Raw genomic sequence first — 20,169 nt, 5'->3', positions numbered from 1 at the left:
ACCTCCTGCAGTGCTCCTAGCTTCCCCGAGAGAGGGAGGTACTTCCTGTGTCCCTGTTTAAATAATCTTTCTGTTCTGCCTTCTCATTGGTTGTAAACCCAACCACATGACTGCCTCATCACTGCCTGTAAGTACCGCCCTCCAGGTCTTAAAGGCGTATGTCTCCAATACTGGCTGTATCCCTGAACACACAGAAATCTACCTAGCTCTTCTAACCACCACGCTCTTACTATGGCTCTAATAGCTCTGACCCCAGGGCAACTTTATTTATTAACATAAAATTAAAATAACATTTCAGTACAAATAAAATATCACCACACTAACCAAATGATGAGAGGTAGAGGTTAGGAATATATATTTGTATTTTATATCCAAAGGCAAGTATATCTCCATGGACTAACACCATAACATTTATTAAAAATATTTATTCAAATATTTTTATTAAAAGAAATATATATTGAATACTTTTGTAAAATAAGAGTGAAGTCCTCCCAAACCTGGTGGTACAGGGCTATAATCCCAGCTACTCAGGAGGCTGAGGCAAGGTAATATAATTTTAAGACCTGCCTAGGCTAGAGACTAAGTTGAAGGTCAGCTTATTCAACTTCATGAGACCTAGTCTTAAAAACCATCAGGTCTGGAAAATCTCTCTTCCATGTCTTTTAATATTTGGGAAGACTTACCTTCAAGGTTTTTGTTTGACATCCTAAGTTTTTTTTTTTTTATTTCTAGTTTTACTTCACTTTGTGTTTTCTTTAGTGATTCTTACTTTCATGAAATTCTTTCAATGTTTCCCACTGTTTGTGTTTTCATTAAGGCATGTGTTTATATCCTCCTTAGGGCCCTTGAGCATTTTGATAATTGATATTCTGAAGGCCTTCTTCTGTACTCAGCAAAGTTGCATTTCCCAGCTCCTACTATAGTAGGGCTACTGGACTCTGGAGGAGGCACACTATCTTTGCAGTTTATATCCTTGATTTTGTGCTGGGATCTGGGCATCTGGAGCTATGAGATTTCAGATGTTTCTTGGTGTAGATATGCCACCTGCTCTTGTCTTAGTTGAGTGGATGGTGTATTCTTTGGTTGCTGTTGTCCACTCTTGGTAGAGTGTTTCTTCAGGTTGACAGGTGGCACAAAGGAGTGGAATTGGACTAGGAGGAAATTTGGAAAGGAACCTTGGGAAAGAGCTAAGAGGACAAGAGTCTGCACCAAGAGTTGGAGTTCACAGGGAGTAGAGGTAGGAAGGGAGGAGGGGCTCCTGCAAGCAGGATGCTTCAAGACCAGCTCAGTGCTAAATAAGATGTTTTCATCAAGCCTCTCACCTCAAGGCTCAGGGAAGAGGAAAGACTCCATGGATATGGTTTATTCCAGAGACAAAAGTATGGATGCACATATGAACTTACAGAGCTTGTGGTAGCATGCACAAGACCCGTGCAGGTTCAAGTAAGGCAGAATCCCAGCAATGAGAGTGGGTAATGGACACATGGTCCTATCCCTAAATCAAAGTTGTCTGTAATTGATACTCATTTGATACTGGCAAGGGGAAATACATTTTCTGCAATGGGATCTCACTGGGTGTATCAACCACACTTCAGGGCAGCCTCCGTGCTCAGGAATAATTGATCAACACAAAACAAATTCAATGATATTTTGTGGACTTTCTGTTTCATCTTGCTTTTTTGCTTCTTTATGGCAGTTTTGTTGTTTTTGTTCTTTTGCTTGTTTGTTTTAACTTTTGCTTTTATGGGTTTTTTTAAATTTACTTTTTGATTCTTGTGTGTGTGTGTGTGTGTGTGTCTGTGTGTGAAAAAGTGAAATAGAGAGAAAAAGGACAAAGTTGGGTGTGTAGGGAGGTGGTGAGGATCTGTGAGGGAGGGGAAAAACATCAAAATACATTATTTTTTCAAAACAAAATGTTATAAGTTTTAAAATTAAAAATGGCTGGGCATACTGCTCAGCAAGTATCTTGTGGAAGAAGTGCCAAAGCCAACTAACTGATCAGTTGTCATGGGATCTAAATGTGTCTGTAGTGCAGATATATTACAGCAGTTCTGTTACCTTAGCCATTGTTTTCTGTGAATTATGTACCAGAAAATGTCAATAGAAACAAAATACATTATTTTAGTACTTAAAATCCATATTTAATGCCAATTTAGAGGAATAACCGAACAAGCAATATTGGGAAAATTAACCTAGTGGTTTCTGCAAACAGAACAAAAACAGATATAGGATCAGTTAGCTGTCTTAGAATGGAATGGTTCTGTAGACTCCTTACCAATGAGATCTGACAGCATTTATAGGAAAATAAAGCATAGACAGCAATTTGTTCTCCTATAACTCAGTTAATTCATTTGTTACATCTTGGTTTATTGGTACAGGGTATCCTACATGCAGCCAAGTTCCATGGCTTTGAGGAAGCTGTATGTGGATATGTAGCTGGAGAGTTTTTTCTCCAGGTCCTGCCAAGCCCCAGGAGTCCGACAGCCCACTTATAAAATAAACACACAGATGTTTATATTATTTAAACTGTTTGGCCTAGTGGCTCAGGCTTCTAGCTATCTAGTTCTTACATATTAAATTAATCCATTTCTATAAATCTATAACTTGCCACATGGCTCGTGGCTTCCTGGCATCTTCACATGCTGCTTGTCATGGTGGCGGCTGGCAGTGTCTCTCTCTGCCTTCCTGTCCTCTCAATTCTCCTCTCTGTTAGTCCCGCCTATACTTCCTGCCTGGCTACTGGCCAATCAGTGTTTTATTTATTGACCAATCAGAGCAACATATTTGACATACAGACCATCCCACAGCATGGATATGTCTGTTGGCCCAGTACATGGGACCCATCCTAATTCATGGCTTCCCCAGGAACTTCTAACAGTAATGAATGGATTAAAAAACTTTTTGAAATTTTAGGGCAGGTTTCAATGTATAAATTGACTCTGATGTATGTGTAGATAGCTGTTCTCCAATATTGCCCTCCTAGGCTAAACAAAATGACGAGTAACAATAACTAAATATTAGCTGTTTTCATATTATGGAACCTTCTAGAAATGAAGTGATACTACTTGAGGGTTGACTATATGCTAGAATTTGTATGGTGCCTTTCATATGTAATCACAATAAATCAATCCAATTAACTTTTCAGTGATATTATTCTTGATTGACAGTCAAATACAAGAAGACTGAAACCTATTAGGCTACTGTCTCTGATCCTTTGATAAAGTGGGAGCTACAATCTTTATATCTGGTTCTCCTTGATATGAAAGTATGCTCTTAAACATATTCCTGCATCTTTTTCTGAGTTTTATTTTCTGAAAGCCAAGCATTTGGAAGATTTATAGCATGCCTTAATTGCAGTTAACTAACTCTGGCCCAAAAGGAAAAGAATGTAGGTAAAGACAGAGCGATGGTAAGCTGGAGAGAGAACAGGATCTCTGAAATATCCAATGGTCGTAACTTCCTTGCCTTCTTTCTTCTTCACATCCAAAAGTTTCTTTTGTTCATAGAGATTTGTTTTGTTGCTGAAGGACAGTTGAGACAAGCTCACTGAGGCCACTGGCTGGGGTGCTTGCTCCCCCCACCCCAACTCTAGTTTTCTATTTTGTTTTTTTGGTATAGGATTCATTAGGTACCCAATGCCTGGCTAGAACTTGAGGTCCTCCCTTTCTCAGTCACCGATGCTGGTACTAAAGATCGTCAAGCCCAGTTTTGCAGTGGTTCTTAGCTGTGCTGTAGATTTACTTGCAGGCTTGGTTAAAACATCATGAAGTTTCTTGATAAATAGGTCTGGGTTGGACCAAGGGATTCACATTTTGCACTGTAGGTGAGGGTTCTACTGGCGGGGGAAATTTTACTTTTTTAAACAAGAATTTCTTACATGAGTCCTTTATTGACATCATTCCCAACTCCCCTTTCTTTCCCAACCAAGTCCTCTCATTTCCCCCATTCCCTCTCAATATCATGACCTCTTGTTTTATTATTATTCACACACACACACACACACACACACACACACACACACACACACACACGTTTGTCTCTATTTAGTGCTGCTTATATGTACATGAGTTTATGGGTTACCACTTGGGACTAGATAACCAGTATCATTTTAACTGCATTCTAAATATTTATCCTTATACCCAGAGATAAGTGTAGCCTTAGTTTCTTCACATGTAAACAGGTGTCTTACAAAAGTTCTCTCAGAGGAGTCCTGGTTTATGTAAGACCTAACTCTTAAATTCATAGCTCAAGGACCCCTAGTAAGATAGACCAGCAAGTCCAATTGCATTCAGCTAAATAAAAATTTTGGTGGTAGAAATACTGGTATTTTTGTAATCATACTGGAAAAATACCCAGCCACCTAAATCAGATAATGCACCAATAACTGCTTGTCCCATGTCCACACAAGAATGGCTGCAAAAATTGAGTGGCTTACCTTGACAACGTTTTCATGTTTCCTTACTATTCACCTTCCATATGTATACTCCTATTATTTCCTCAATTTTACATCTCTGCTGAATCCCCATGAATAATTATTCCTTTTAATTATCTTTGTTTATGTGCTTATTTATATATTTTCTTGTTTGTTTATTGGTTGGTGGCTTTTTTCTGATAATCTGACTTCTCCATTTTGAAGTCTTTTATTATCATTATCTTGTGCAAAATTCTTCCCCCAAAATTTAGTTTCATTTGGAGCTTTTATTGGCTTTTCCTCAACATTTAAATATTAAAAAGGACTAAAAATTTAAATGATTTAAGGAATATACTCTATAAAGGTCTACCAGAATATAATATCAAGAGAATTTGGAATTGTCTAATAAAAGGTAGACAATTATTTTACTAGTTACATGTCTACTAATTCATAAATTGGTATTTATGATGTTTGCTAACTAAAACAGTCTTTGGAAATCTTTCATTGTTATTTATAAAATAATTTTACTGTTCTTTGTTTATTTTGGAAATGTGACTGAATAATTGTTAACAAATTTATTCTTGTTTTCTCAATGAAGGCATATGTAAGAAATTCTTTTTATGAGCATGTGATCTTTTTACTAAACAATGTGTTAGCCTTTGTGCTCACTGATAGATGTTTCTTGTTCTGCTTTCCTTCTTGCACTAATATGGAAAGGTTAGAGCCAAACCATTATTATTGTTATTATTATTTGTTAAAAAAAAAGTAATGAGTTTTGTTATAACACTTTATGTGGCACATAGGTAGATAGATATGTCACCTATCTATCTATGAAATGTAAATTCTCATATTTACATATACAGGTGGATGTAGATTTGATGTGTGGGAGAAAACATGCTTTACTTGTCAATAATTTCCCCTCCATTAACTTCTTTTGTTCTTCCCTCAGCCTGCCTTTAAACTAATGCTTTTCCTCACATTTTCCCTATGTCTTATTTCCTTTTCTGCAGTCTCTCTCTCTCTCTCCATATATATGTGTGTGTGTGTGTGTGTGTACATACAGACAAATGTGTATTCTTCATTTGAGAGAAAGCATGTCTTAGTCTTTTTAACTCATTAATTTCATTAGATTAATGATTCATTTTTCATTGCGATCAAACTTCTGTTGTGTATGTATGTGAGTACATGTGTGTATCACATTATTTTCCATTCATCTGTTGATGGACCTTTAGGTTGTAGAACAAAATTTTTATTGTAATGATAATAAAGTTGTCAACTCTTGACTTTCCATAGTATCTGTGTCTATTTTTCTTAGTGGTCACTGTATTGAATATTTGTTCATATGTGTATATGCATATCACATATACAAAATACATGTTTTTTTAAATTCATATGTAGTTTTAATGGACACAGAGGCTCAATGATACACAAAGAGAGAAAGTATAAGAAAGGTAATTTTTGTGCCAGTTAAAAAGGGTTTCATCTCTGTGATTTTGAGGCCAGCCTAATCTGCAGAATGAGATCCAGGACAGGAACCAAAACTACACTGAGAAGCTCTGTCTCTAAAAAACAAAAACAAAAACAAAAAAAGGGTTGTGTAACATTTTACTAGGAAAATTTGAAGTGATTTTTATACCATAATAGAGGAATAATAAAGTGTCTTATAAACTATATACATATAACAAGTATTTGTGTGTGCATCTCTTAGCTTCTGATACTATACTGTATATTTGCAAATAATATTATAATTTTGGAATGAAATGAGATTTAAATACGATAATTAATAAAAATGAAATGAGCAATATTAGTGATTTTATTAGAAACATACTGATTTGTGAGCCTTGTTTTAATTGGGATAGTTTATTATTTATTGATAATTGTTTTCATTTTATGCAATAGTCACAATTTTCTCATTATAATTATTCATCATAGGATAATTAAAGTTATTAAAATTCTACAATTATCATATTAAAATAGGGAGTTTATATAGATGATATTTTCCTTATGTATCAACAATATTTAGACATTTTATTTGTGGCATGATGATAAAAATGACCTAGTTTCTGGAATAGCAAAATCTGTGGCCAAAAAAAAAATTTCTAGATTTTGATTATGGTGTCATTACTGATATTTTTTAAAGGATTTTTTTGGGCTATGTGTTGTGCCACATGCCTTTACTCTCCGCATTCTAAAGGCAGAGGCAGACAGATATCTATCAGTTCAAGGCAACCCTTGCCTACATAGCAAGTTCCAGGCCAGGCAGGGCCATACAGTAAAAAACTGTCTCAAAATAAATAAAAAATTGTTATTTAGCTCTTTAGTTATATTCTGTATGAACATTGTTACTACATATGCAGTCTTATAATGTATCAACTATATTTATAAAATTTATAGTCTTCAAATATTGCCTTTGAAAACATTAAAATGTCATTTAATAGCTACAGTTTGTACACTGATTTATAGAAATAACTTGTACAAGTAACCAAATTTTAGAGACTAATATTTCGATATCACAAATGAAACATTAAATGCCATTTAAAACAAAATATAGGAAACAAAATGGACGCAGGTGTTCATTAAGCACAAGGTTAGAAGCTTGATGGCTAACAAAGCAAAAGAGATTTATGGCAGGCTGAACTTTAGAGCTGACTGTAAGTAGCTGTGAAAAATTTTACTTCTCAAACCCAAAGTGATATTTATAGCAGTAGAGAGGAATGACAAATGACAGTTATCTTGTGTGAGAGTAAAATCGGAGCAAGTGCTTAGGAAGGAAATAGACTCGGTGTCGGAAGAGAAGCTACTGAAATCAGAATAAAGATTTCACCAAAAGTATTTATCTTACATGAGAGCTGATAGGGCAAGAATGAAAAGATACCCATAAGACAAATAGGTATCAAAGAGGGAGGGGAGAGGAGTGGTGGGAGGGGGAGGGAGGAGAGAGAGAGAGAGAGAGAGAGAGAGAGAGAGAGAGAGAGAGAGAGAGAGAGAGAGAGAGAGAGAGAGAGAGGATATTGATAGATCTTTAGGAGTCCTTGATGTTAGAATAATAGAAATACTCAAAGAGAAATGGGACTGATACCCGCCGAAAGTATGTTTTTAGAGTCAGGCAAACTAGAAAAGAAGCTCAGAATTAAATTGTTTTGGTGGAGAACATGACATGTTCTGAGAGTATGAATAAATGAGAGGCCAAGATCATGGCGCAGAGCAAGATGACCAGAAGCCCTGCTTCATCCAATTCATTGTACATTTGAGAGCTGTGTCTTGTTGCTTGGCTTTTTGCTGGTCAGATTCAAACATTTATCTTCTTGGATAAGTTACCCATGTTGGGGTGGAATGCTAAATGCTATACTTCTCAAAACTACTCTCAAAATTTTAAGGCAAAACAGAGATTATTTTCAAGCAAATGAAACAATGAATTTACTATCAGAGACTCCCATTAAAGGAAACTTTACTAAAAAGAGAAACTTTAGATGGAAGTAAGCAATTGTGTTAGTGTGTGAATTGCTGAAAGATAGGTAATATGAATGGATACAAGCGAATACTGACTCTATGCAACAATCTTTTAAGATTTAAAACAAACATGTAATTTCCATTTTAAAATATTTTAAATTAGTAACACCACCCCTCCCCCGACAAAATGGAAATCTTTGTATAACATTTGTATTCTAAATGTTTCATAAAAATAGCAAAAAATTGCAAACAAACCTCCCAGAACTCTGTCTGTAACATAGTGTAATGCTTAAAACAGCCCCAGAGTGGTGGCAGATGCTCTTTCTTCCAAATTCTTGCCCCATTCCAACCCATGTTCTTTCAGTTTCGCAATCAACTTGAAAACCAAAATCCATGTTATCTCAACTGAAAATAACAACCAGCTAACCAAACAAAACATAGAAACAAAAACCCCTACCAGCTTGGTGGACACTGATAACAAGGGAGGTTTAAATCTTCTCTGACATGTTGTCATAGAATACCAACTTTGTTAGCCTGCTGAGAAGTTCCCCTGGAGTAGACATAAATGAAGTAAATAACACAGTAAGAGGGATAATTAAAACTCAAAACTTAGGCCATTGGTAATACAAACAAACAGGTCTTTAAAAAGACTTACTGAGAACAAGGAGAAAAAACCAAAGGTTTTAAAAGAGGGAGGTCATTACTAACAAACATGAAAAATGTTGTTAAAGTTTTATTGTGTCTGATGCTATGCTACAGATGAACCTGAGAACTTGGGAACAATGAATTCAAAGGTTATGGTTTAAAATGATATGTTCGTGTTGACAAGGTAGGGTGTCCTATTTAGCTTTAATTGCCAACTTGACAGAGCCTAGTGTCAACTAACAGGAAGGCCTTGATTGAGAAATTGCCTCAAGCAGATCAGATATGCCTGTGTCTGATGCAGAAAGGTCCAGCTTGCTCCTGCCATTATCATACCTAGGCATATGGTCGTGTGTCATATAAGAAAAAAAGATAGTGTATGGAGCTTTTAGTAAAGTCTACATCAGAGAGCTGAATAATATATTTCAATGTCATACAATGAAATGAGTTTAATGTGTAAGAACCCAACACAGATGATAAAAATAAACTTTTTAGACCTAAAGTTTAATTATAAAACACAGACATTGTAAGAGTGTTTACTTATGATAGTAGAACCCATTTTTACTCTTTCATGGTTTCAGTTACTCCTAGCTATTCAAGATTTAAATAACTTGAATGGAAAATTTTAGAATCCAACTATTCATAAATTTTAAATGTGTGTCATTGTGGGTAGTGGACAGCTTTGGGCCATATAACGCCAGCTTTTCTGGGGCCAAGAGTCATCCCATCATTGAAACTAAACACACTACATGCTATCTGCCTGTAATCACTTAATAGTCATCTTGACTACCAGGATGACTGGCCAGATAATAGTGCTTGTGCTTAAGCAGTCCTTTTGTTCTTACCCACATTGTTCTTGTTAGCCAGGGTAACTAATTCCTATAATGAGTTTACAAATTAAATGTTAGATGTACACATAAGGCAAATGTAAAATACAGGTTGTCTTCTGCCATGTCAGGCATCCACTGGGGATCTTACAAAGTATGAATTGCTGTGTAAACTTTGGAAGAGCAGAACTATTCATAGCTACAGAAATATCAAACTCTCATGTGAAAAAAATGGATTTTCATCTATATTCTGTTAATGTTTAATTAAGAGTGATCCTTGATAATTACTTCTGTCCAAATCTAACACTTGGCTATAGACTGTGCTCTGATCCCACTGGAGCACAATTTCTATGTGTCATTCAACAGTCATAAGGGAGAATATATCAGACATGTAAGAGCACTTCTGAACACAGCTAGTAGCCATAACTTTTAACTGAGGAGATGGGAAAAATTAATGGAAATTTGACACATTCTCTCAGAAAATACAATTTCACTATACATTAATAACTAATGGGATGGATCAGGTATTGCTGTGGCAGATGAAAATTTCTTAAGGGAACCAACTGAGGAATATTTTTACTGTAAAGTAAATGGCACAGTTTTTTTTATTATATAAAATATATTCATTTATTTAATGAATGAATAAAATAATATGTTGAGGTTAATGGTATAGTTTTAATTAATCTCGACAGTTTTATGCTGGGGAAGAAAAATATTTATTGGATGGAGAAATGGTTTTAAAATGCAAAAGAACTGAATTAGAATTTGTTCACCAGGCTAGTCTGAAATTCAGACTGTTCAGGTAAGAAATGAGGAAAACTTTACCTCATTTCTGTGTGAGTGGGATGATTAAAAACACATTCATTGTTTATTATAATTGCTGGTAAATGCATATACTCTGTATTCTCATTTTTACACAGAATTACTTCTTATTGTTTTTGAACATCAAAGACATTTGGTCACAACTCAATAAATGTCAGTATCAAGTTTCCAGAATACACTTTATATATTTCACTTTTAAATGGCAATAGCTAGTATTCTAGATGTTTCCTTGATTTGGTAAAGCTACAGTTAAGAAAAATACTGGAGAATGGTTAGAACTGGACAGAATTAGTAGATGTGGGATGCTTTGTTTATTTGTTCTTCTAGACAGGATCTTCCTCTATAGTTCTTTTTTTTTTTTCTTGTCTGTAGTAAAATAAATCCTCCCTTTTTCCTCCCTCTAGCTACATCTCTGAGGTGTTCTTTTTAAAACCATTTTTTTTTTGTTGGTCAAAATGTAGCTTATGTCATTTTTTCTTTCTTCATGAAGACCATAATTATTTTAATATTTTTTATAGGGAAGCTTGCTGGTAAATTATTCCAATTAAGGAAATCTGAGCATGTTTCCAATTCTTCCTTAACTTTGAAAGCTATGGGACATTCTTGTTTAGTCTGTTTAAGACACTTTCAACATGTTATTCTGATGTCTTAGATGGTTTTAGATGAGACATTTATTTTTATTTCTATTGATTTTCTCTGGTCCCTTTCTTTGTCTGTATACAAGGCTTTTCTTGGTTGTCTTTGATGGAGCATGCTTTGACAATGCTGTACACATGCTGTTAAGTTTCTCTAATATGTACTTTGTCATGAAACTTGGAATTTTTCAGCCATTAGCTCATCAGACATTTTTTTTCCTGCTCTTTTCCCTTCTTCTAGACTTCTAATTACTTCACGCTTGGTGTTTTGTGTGTCTTCCATATCTCTGAGCCAGTGATTTTGCTTGTCAATCTTTCTATGATTGTAAAGCTAACAGTGTACTGACATATTTCCATGCTCACTCATTCCTCCTTTGATCTCACACAATCATTACTTTAATCTCACCTATGCTTTAAAATATCCAATTAATATACTTATTAATAACTGAATTTCATTTAGTTAGTTATGCTAGAATTTACATCTTCCTCTCAAGACTATTTATGTATTCAGTAATACCAAAAAAATTTCCCTTCATTTCTTCTGTAATTTTTTAATGGTTCTTTAGTAGGAGCTGTAGAATTTTTGTCTGATTTATCTAAATCAATGCCTCACTTGTGAGTTTCTATTTATTACTCAGTTTTTGCACGTCATCATCACATTTTATATCTTACTGCCTGTCTAATGGCTTTTGATTTAAAAACCAAATATTGTCATGTGTTTCCATTCTTTTGGCTATTTGTTCCTGTGCTTTTTCCAATCTTGGTCTCAAAAGTTCTTGCTCATACAAACCCTCCTCTTTCTCGCCAATTGGACTCCTGGAGCTCCACCTGGGGCCTGGCCATGGATCTCTGCATCCAGTTCCCTCAGTCATTGGATGAGGTTTCTAGCATGATAATTAGGGTATTTGGCCATCCTATCACCAGAGTAGGTCAGTTCAGGCTTTCTCTCGACCATTGCCAGCAGTCTATTGTGGAGGTATCTTTGTGGATTTCTGTGGACCTCTCTAGCACTTTGCTTCTTCCTATTCTTATGTGGTCTTCATTTTACATGGAAACACATGAACTATGAACCAATAGCTGAGGAGCCCCCAACTGGATCAGACCCTCTGGATAAGTGAGACAGTTGATTAGCTTGATCTGTTTGGGAGGCATCCAGGCAGTGGGAACGGGACCTGTCCTCAGTGCATGAGCTGGCTGTTTGGAACCTGGGGCTTATACAGGGAGACTTGGCTCACCCTGGGAGGAGGGGACTGGACCTGTCTGGACTGAATCTACCAGGTTGAACTCAATCCCCAGGGGAGTCTTTGCTATGAAGGAGATGGGAATGTAGGGTGGGCTGGGGGAAAGGTGGTGGTGGTGGCAGAAGGGGAGAAAACAAGGGAATCCGTGGCTGATATGTAAAATTAAATTAAATTATAAAAATAAAAAAAACCCAAATATTGTCAACAATATGTTGTGTAACTCTCATGTTCATCTCAGATGCACTGCTGTTCTCTTAAGGGGTTAACATTCTTGCATCTGAAGAGTAAACCTCATCCCCTCTACAGTGTGCAGCTGCTCACATCTCTGCAATGTTTATGTGGCTTTCCAGTGTTGTTTAGCGCTCCATTTGGTGGTCAGCCAAGGCTTCAGGCAGAGACAAACTCATCTCTGCACTTCACTGTCTTCTAGGAATTTCCTTATTTATCTCCATTTTCTCAGTTTCAGACTCTGTTTTCTGAAACATCCTGAAGGCATTTGTTTATGCCCTGTTTTGTGTCTCTGTTACAAGCACTGGCAATTATCACAGCAGCTGCTGATATGATAGAGTTGGAATCAACAATTCAGTAAAATCCAGCCCATAGGTTACATCTACCCCACTGCCTGACTTTTGGAAATATTTATTGGAATGCAGTGTATATTGTCCCCTCATTTGTATATTGTCTATGGTTACTTTTGTCTGAAAAAAGGAAAGTTAAGTAGTTGGGATAATATCCTGCATAGAGTAAAAGATAACCCCCTGTCTTTTCACAGAGAAATGCCCAGCCTCTGAAATAGAATGCTATTGAACTGTTTTTCTTTGTTTTTCCTTAAAAGTGTAGTTCAGTAATCCTATAGAAGGTAGGAACAATGTTTTAGTTATTTCTAGCAACCACTGTATCAACAGTAAGATGAAGTCTTTGTCTCTGACTAAAAGAAAATGGGACATTTTTATGTCTTTGATTCAAACTAAATTAAACAACAGATTAAATTGAAAGAAGACAGTTTAGTAAATTTCCAGTTTCATCTTATGGTGCTTTTCATGTTTGTTTTGAAAGATAAAGTCTCACTATCTTTCAAATTGAATTTAGTACTATTTTTTTAAACATAAATATCCTATACATGCTCTTATGTGTGCGTTTTCTGAAGGAGAAATGTCTAGGTGGCTCTGCAATCTTGCTACAGTGACCCTCCTGAACCTTTCCTCCTGTGGCACCTCGAAAGCAGGCTCTTGTTTTCTTTCTGTGCTTGGAATGGCTTTGATAAATGCTCCATGAGTAACAGAGAAGAGACTGTAAGTGGGTACAAGTTCACCTCTTGGCTTTGACTCCCCCCAGTTCCCACACACAGAAACATTTAATTAGTGCTTCTCTGATATTTTCATAGACATTTTACCAGCTTTGACATCTGGATGTCTGCCCAGTAAGCATCTATTTTATGTCATGTTTCTTTGGAGAAGATTTTTTTCCTCAGATTTTTGGTTAACTGTTTATTTCTGGTGGTTTATGAAGATTTGTGATTGTGAGGGTTATCAAGTATCTTCTTGTACAAGGTTGGGTGCTGTTGTCATTTTGTTTCTGGTTGCTACAATAAAATACCCTGACAAGAGCAACTAATGGGAGGAATGGTCTCATACTTATAGTCCAACATTGCAGGGAAGTCAAGGCAGCAGGCACTTGATAAATATAGTCAGTCAGTTCCTTCAACAGTCAAGAGTAGACAACAGTGATTGAATGCATTCATGTGTGCTGGTGTTCAGATCACTTAGGCTTTTGTATGAGGTACAGGACCTAGCCTGTGACAAATAGTACTACCCACATTCAAGGTGGAGCTTCTCATTTCAGTGAACCCAAGAAAATCCCTCACAAGCATGCTTGCTGACCAGCCTAGAAAATTCCTCATTGAAACTCCCTCAAGATTGTGTCAAGCTGATGACTAAAACTAATTCTGCTGGCTAGTCTATGTCAACTTGACATGAGCCAGAATCATTTTTGAAAGAAGGAATCTCAATTGAGAAAATTTCCCACACAAGATAAGCTTGTGAGCAGGCCTGTGGTACATTTTCTTGAATGATAATTGTTGGGGGGATGGGTCCACAGTGGTCTTAGGTGCTATTAGAAAATGGGCTCAACAAGCCACAAGGAATAAACCAGTGAGCAGATCTTCTCTAGTGTCTCTGCATCAGCTTGTAGATGAATTTCTAAACAGTCTTATTAAATAAGAAACAGAGCCAAATACAAAGGTGCAAGCCATAGAGAGCAGAGCAATAGCCTCCAACTAACCTTAGCTTACTACCTCGCCATAGCTTTCCAAGAGAGCTTCTTCCTGTCTTTAACCTATGCCTTTATTGCCTTCCTGTTCTGCCTTCTCATTGGCTCTAAGCCCAGTCACATCACTTCTTCATCACTGCCTGTCTGTACAGACCTCCATGTCTCTATGGTTGGTACTGGGATTAAAGGCATGTGTCACCACGCTTGGCTATGACCTTGAACACACAAAGACTCTGCCTGTCATGTGATAGGATTAAGGGTGCGTGCTGCCACCACCTGACTTCTGTTTATGGCTATGACCTCTGATCTCCAGGCAAACTTTATTTATTGACATAAAAATAAAATATCACATTTCAGCACAAATAAAATGTCACCACATCAGCCCTTGCCTCAAGGTTGCTGTCGGTTTGGGTTTCTGCAATGGCTCCCTCAGCTGTGATGTGGAACTGTAAGATGCAGTATCAGCCTTCCCCACCCCCACCCCACCACTACTACCAATTACTTTAGGTCATTGTGTTTTGTCACAGTAATAGAAACTCTAAGAGAATAACCACCACAATTCTTCCTTTGTCAACACACACACACACACACACACACACACACACACACACACACACACACACAGAGAGAGAGACAGAGACAGAGACCGAGACAGAGACAGAGGCAGAGAAAGAAAGAGAGAGATATCACTTTAAACTGTAACTTTCTACCTCTTGTCCCCAAAGTCTCATTTTTATCTTATAAAGTAAGTATAGTGCTGTGTCCAAGTTTAAAAGATCCATGGGCATTAAAAATTCCAACACTTTAAAAGTTCAAATTCTCTTAACTCTGAGCTCCTACAAACTTCCAAAAAAATAGGACACAGAAAATGTTCTCATTTCAAAATGGAAAAATCAAGGCATTACAAAGGATAATGACACCAAAGTGGAGCCAGTAACTATAAGGGAAAAATGTAAAGCCTACAGTTCCATGTCCTATATATGGGGTTTGTAATGTTATCAACCGAGCCCATTATATGCCTTTAATCCCAGCACTTGGGAGGCAGAGGCAACCAGATCTCTGCTGTGGGATGGTCTGTATGCCAAATCTGTTGCTCTGATTGGTCAATAAATAAAACACGGATTGGCCAGAGGCTAGGCAGGAAGTATAGGTGGGACTAACAGAGAGGAGAAAAGAAAGAACAGGAAGACAGAAGGAGACACTGCCAGCCGCCGCCATAACAAACACCATTTGAAGACTCTGGTAAGCCACAAGCTACGTGGCAAGGTATAGATTTATGGAAATGGATTAATTTAAGCTATAAAAACAGTTAGCAAGAAGCCTGCCACGGCCATACAGTTTGTAAGCAATATAAGTCTCTGTGTTTACTTGGTTGGGTCTGAGTGGTTGTGGGACTGGTGAGTGACAGAGATTTGTCCTGACTGTGGGCAAGGCAGGAAAACTCTAGCTACAGACCTCTGTGAGTTTGAGGTCAGCCTGGTCTACAAATCGAGTTTCATGACAGCTAGGACTGCACAGAGAAACCCTATTTCAAAAAGAAAGAAAGAAAGAAAGAAAGAAAGAAAGAAAGAAAGAAAGAAAGAAAGAAAGAAAGAAAGAAAGAAAGAAAGGAAGGAAGGAAGGAAGGAAGGAAGGAAGGAAGGAAGGAAGGAAGGAAGGAAGGAAGGAAGGAAGGAAGAAAAAAAGAAAAGAAGGAAGAAAAAAAGAAAGAAAGAAAGAGAGAAAGAAAGAAAAAGAGGAAGAAAGGAAAAGAAAAGTCTTTGTGGACATAATAACAATTCCATTTTATACTTATGAAAGATTATTTTAGGTGATATGTGAAGCCTATGTGGAGTGAGTCAACAATGGAAGTAGGTAAAGCAATTAGGAGGCATATTATAATGGGGAAGAAATCTCAAGAATTTGACTTACAGTGGTAGCAATAACTTAAAGAAGAATGGTCATTTCAAGCCTTATCTTAAAAGTAGTATTAAGTTTCACAGAAGGCTTGAGAAACTTTTAGATTATTCTATGATAAAGTGCTATAAAATTAAACCACTCCAGATAGCTGTTTAAACAAAGTTCACATATTAAATAAGTCACATATAGTCCATTTGTTGGTAGTCATCGGTAGAAAAGCATAAGGTATTTTTTCTTGGTTGTTTTGGTGCTTCTTTTGTATATCTTAATGTATGTAACTACACTCAATTCTTGGTAGTGCTGGTACACTGGGGTATTAAGCATACAAAGATTAATATAATATATATTAATCTGAGATATAATTCAGACAAATTCATATAATGATCTTGCCTCTTAAAAACTGCCTTAACTAATACCGTCTGTATCTGTCAGGTTTCCTTCACTATAACAGAGTATCTGTTATAAACAATTTAAAAGAAGATACTATATTGTGATTTATAATAAAAATGGTTTCATAATAGTCAAGGCATAGCATTTTGGCAGGGATCCTGTACATGGTCATGTTAGACCAAAGCTGGTCATCTTACTATAGTCAGGAAGCGAGAGACTCAAGGTCATCAACAAAATGTATTCTTCAGTCCTATACAGCTGGTGACATACCTCCTTCAGCTAATCTCTACTTAATTAAGAAAAAAAAATTCATTCATTTTACAGACCAATCAAAGATCCCCCTCTTCCCTCCTCCTGGCCCCCCAGACTCACCCTCCCAAATCACCCCCCACTTTCCCTCACAAGAAGGCAAGGACTCCCATGAGGAGGTACATCCAGTAGAGGCAAGTCCAATCACTTCCCCCTGCCTCAAAGCTGTATGAGGTGTCCCATCATAGGTAGTGGGCTCCAAAGAGCCCTCTCATGCACCAGGAATGGATTCTGATTCTACCACCAGGGGACCCCCCAGCAGATCAGGCTGCACAATTATCTCATCATGGCCTAGTCCAGTCCCATGCGGGCTCCACAGCTGTTGATCCAACTTTCATGAGTTCAAAATGACTCTGAGATACCATCTTATACCTGTCAGAATGGCTAAGATCAAAAGCACTGCAGACAGCTTATGTTGGAGAGGATGTGGAGCAAGGGGAACACTCTTCCACTGTTGATGGGAGTGCAAACTTGTACAGCCACTTTGGAAATCAGTGTGGCAGTTTCTCAGAAAATTGGGAATCAATCTTCTTCAAGACCCAGCTATACCATTCTTGGGCACATGCCCAAAGGAATGCTCAATCATACCACAGAGACACATGCTCATTTATATTCATAGCAGCATTATTCATGTAGCCAGAACTTGGAAACAACCTAGATGCCCCTCAACTGAAGAATGGATTAAGAAAATGTGGTACATATACACAATGAAGTACTACTCAGCAGAGAAGAACAATGACATTATGAGGTTTGCAGGCAAATGGGTGGAACTAGAAAATATCATTCTGAGTGAGATAACCCTGACTTAAAAGGACAAACAGTGTATGTACCTAGTCCCTAGTTCTTAAAATTCCAATCCCTCCCAGTGATCATTAAACAGTAAATACGTAAATGAATTATTCCACAGATGAGGCTAGAGCCCATCACCTCCCAGAAGCTCTATTTCTAAACTTAGGTGCCTGGTGGACTGCACCTTCAATATACATAAGTAAATATTTCTGACCGATCAAAACTCTATCACCCCTGGAAGGTGGAATACAAAGTTGCTTACTTCATCAGCAGGAACTATGACAGAAACAAAAACATGAATTATAGCTGCTAGTTGCTGCTTATCTAAAGTGGGCAAGGTGCTGTGAGGTTCCACTTACTGATTTCTAGTTCTTATTCAGACTGCAAAGGGAGCCAGCTATTGTATAAAATGCAGAGCCTATGTTCAGACAGGTTAAATAGCCTGTTCAAAGTTGTGTACCTTGTAAAAGATCAGGCCAGAGGCCAAACCCCATCAAGGTTTTTGCAGGCAATTCTATTTCTAGTTCCCTTGAGAGCCAATGGCATGTCTGACAAGACTGAGCACTCAGTAACGATGCAGCCACTGAGTGAAAGAATCTGTCTACCTCTCCATCTATTCCCTGTTAGCCCTTCCTTTCTAAAATAAAGGATGATAACTCACAATGAAAATGGTTTTAGTCAGCAATGAGCTTAATTTCTACATTATCAAATAACTCTACCTAAGGTAGGAAGGGTCAAGGAAATAAATACTTTTTAAGGAGATCTTGTCTTCAAAATTTGAAAAATCACTTCTTTACATAATGCTGCAAACAGCTGTATAATAACCTAGCCTGTGTTTTGTATTTTTATATCTCTTTATTGAATTTTTAATGATAAGACCATGAACTTTGTCTTTTATGGGTAAAGAGCATTAGTAGTTAATTATTTCTACCATTTCTTTTGAACCTGGGTACGTGAAAGAAAAGACACATTTTTAAATTGGCTATAAGCTTATTAAATATGTTGACATGAAACTTAACTAAATTAATGAAGAGGGACAAAATTTGAACCGAAACCTTTCCAGACCTGGGAGTTGTGCTCCAGGCTAGCTGTTTTTCTGTTATTCAGTGTGTGTATTTGTGTGTTTGCCCTTTCTTCCTCCTTTCATTGTGCTCAGTGATTTAGGGCTGCATCTTACCCGACTGAAGATAATTTCTACAAAGAGATCAGGATATTTGTTATATCATTATATAAAAACAAACCAACCATACTCTTACAGAATTGGTCAGTTTGATGTTAACAATAATTTATACTCGTGTGTCAATAGATAATACAAGGCTCATAAATTCAGAATGACAACCCAGGAATATTCCAGGTGGAAGTTACAGAACCCAACTCTGTCATAAAACATTATACAAATAGAAAATAATTATGTAACTATAAAATATGGACATTTTCAAATTATGTTTCATGATTTTGTATATGATGAACATTTTTCCTAGAAATACCACAGATGGTTGGTATCTGTATGCTGATAGTTCATATGGGAAGTTTGGTGATCTGGCTGATATTCTCACTCCTGTCATCTCCCTCATGGGACCGAGGTGTACTTTGGTGTTCTGGACGTATATGAACGGTGCCACAGTTGGTTCTCTCCAGGTACTGTGTAATCAATATTGTTTTTGGAAATTTCTCTATAAAAATGCCTACATCATAATTTATAGTGTCATTAAAATAAGTGGAAACTACATTAGCATCACAATGCTATATGAAAAGCTGTTCCGGAGTTGGACATTTTTCTGCATACTATTTTCTGTCCTGAACTTGAAGCTCTTGTGAGATATTATTTTGTACTAGGGCGTGCTATGTTGATTTCAGCATCAATGTTGAGAGTATAACATAATCAAGTGGATGTGCTATGTGTGGTTTGACAATCTATGATCTAGAGTCTTGTGTGAGATTGTAGTAATGCTACCTTCTCCAATAGATTTTTTTCAACTTATTTCTTTAAGGAAAAATACTTAAATTATTAAGCTCAATAGCTATTTCACAAATTTCAGTTACACTTTATTATGTCCATCAATTAGAGATCCAATTTTTGGTTAATTGAACACTATAACTCTTGCAATAAGTCTTTTTTAAATTATTTATTATTATTAATACTTAGTAATGTCTATAGAAAGCAATCAAGGCAAATAGACACTATGCATCATTTAGTTGTCATTGTCCAGCCCATCAGTCATCCATGTGGTATGATGAATTTGTGAGCTCAGTGCTTCCTGAGGCAGAGATGGAAGCTATGTACAGGTTGGTAGTGTGACTTTCACTTATGAAGGCTAATCTATGGAGTCAGGCTTGTTCATCTACTCTGAATTTCCAATCTTCCATTAAGACCAAATTTTGTATATCTGTGCCTGAGTTGATATTTTTCAAAAACTATGACTTCTTATACACATATTTAAGGAATAAAATATGTCATTAATATTTATCTGTTACTTCTTACATTG

At 36.7% G+C, this 20,169-nt stretch overlaps 1 protein-coding gene across 1 annotated transcript in view; it reads left to right on the top strand.

Annotated features, from left to right (window-relative positions):
• Positions 1-20,169, top strand: part of Malrd1 (MAM and LDL receptor class A domain containing 1) — a 602,817-nt gene that overhangs the window by 225,947 nt on the left and 356,701 nt on the right. Inside the window, exon 22 of the mRNA XM_076572692.1 lies at positions 19,165-19,321. Within this exon, the coding sequence (XP_076428807.1) occupies positions 19,165-19,321 (157 nt within the window). The remainder of the gene's footprint in view (positions 1-19,164; positions 19,322-20,169) is intronic.

The sequence above is a fragment of the Peromyscus maniculatus genome, chromosome 5 (genome assembly GCF_049852395.1).
Source record: "Peromyscus maniculatus bairdii isolate BWxNUB_F1_BW_parent chromosome 5, HU_Pman_BW_mat_3.1, whole genome shotgun sequence".
Lineage (NCBI taxonomy): Eukaryota > Metazoa > Chordata > Mammalia > Rodentia > Cricetidae > Peromyscus > Peromyscus maniculatus.
The sequence above is the reverse complement of the archived record's forward strand: the minus strand, read 5'-3'. Positions and strand labels throughout refer to the sequence as shown.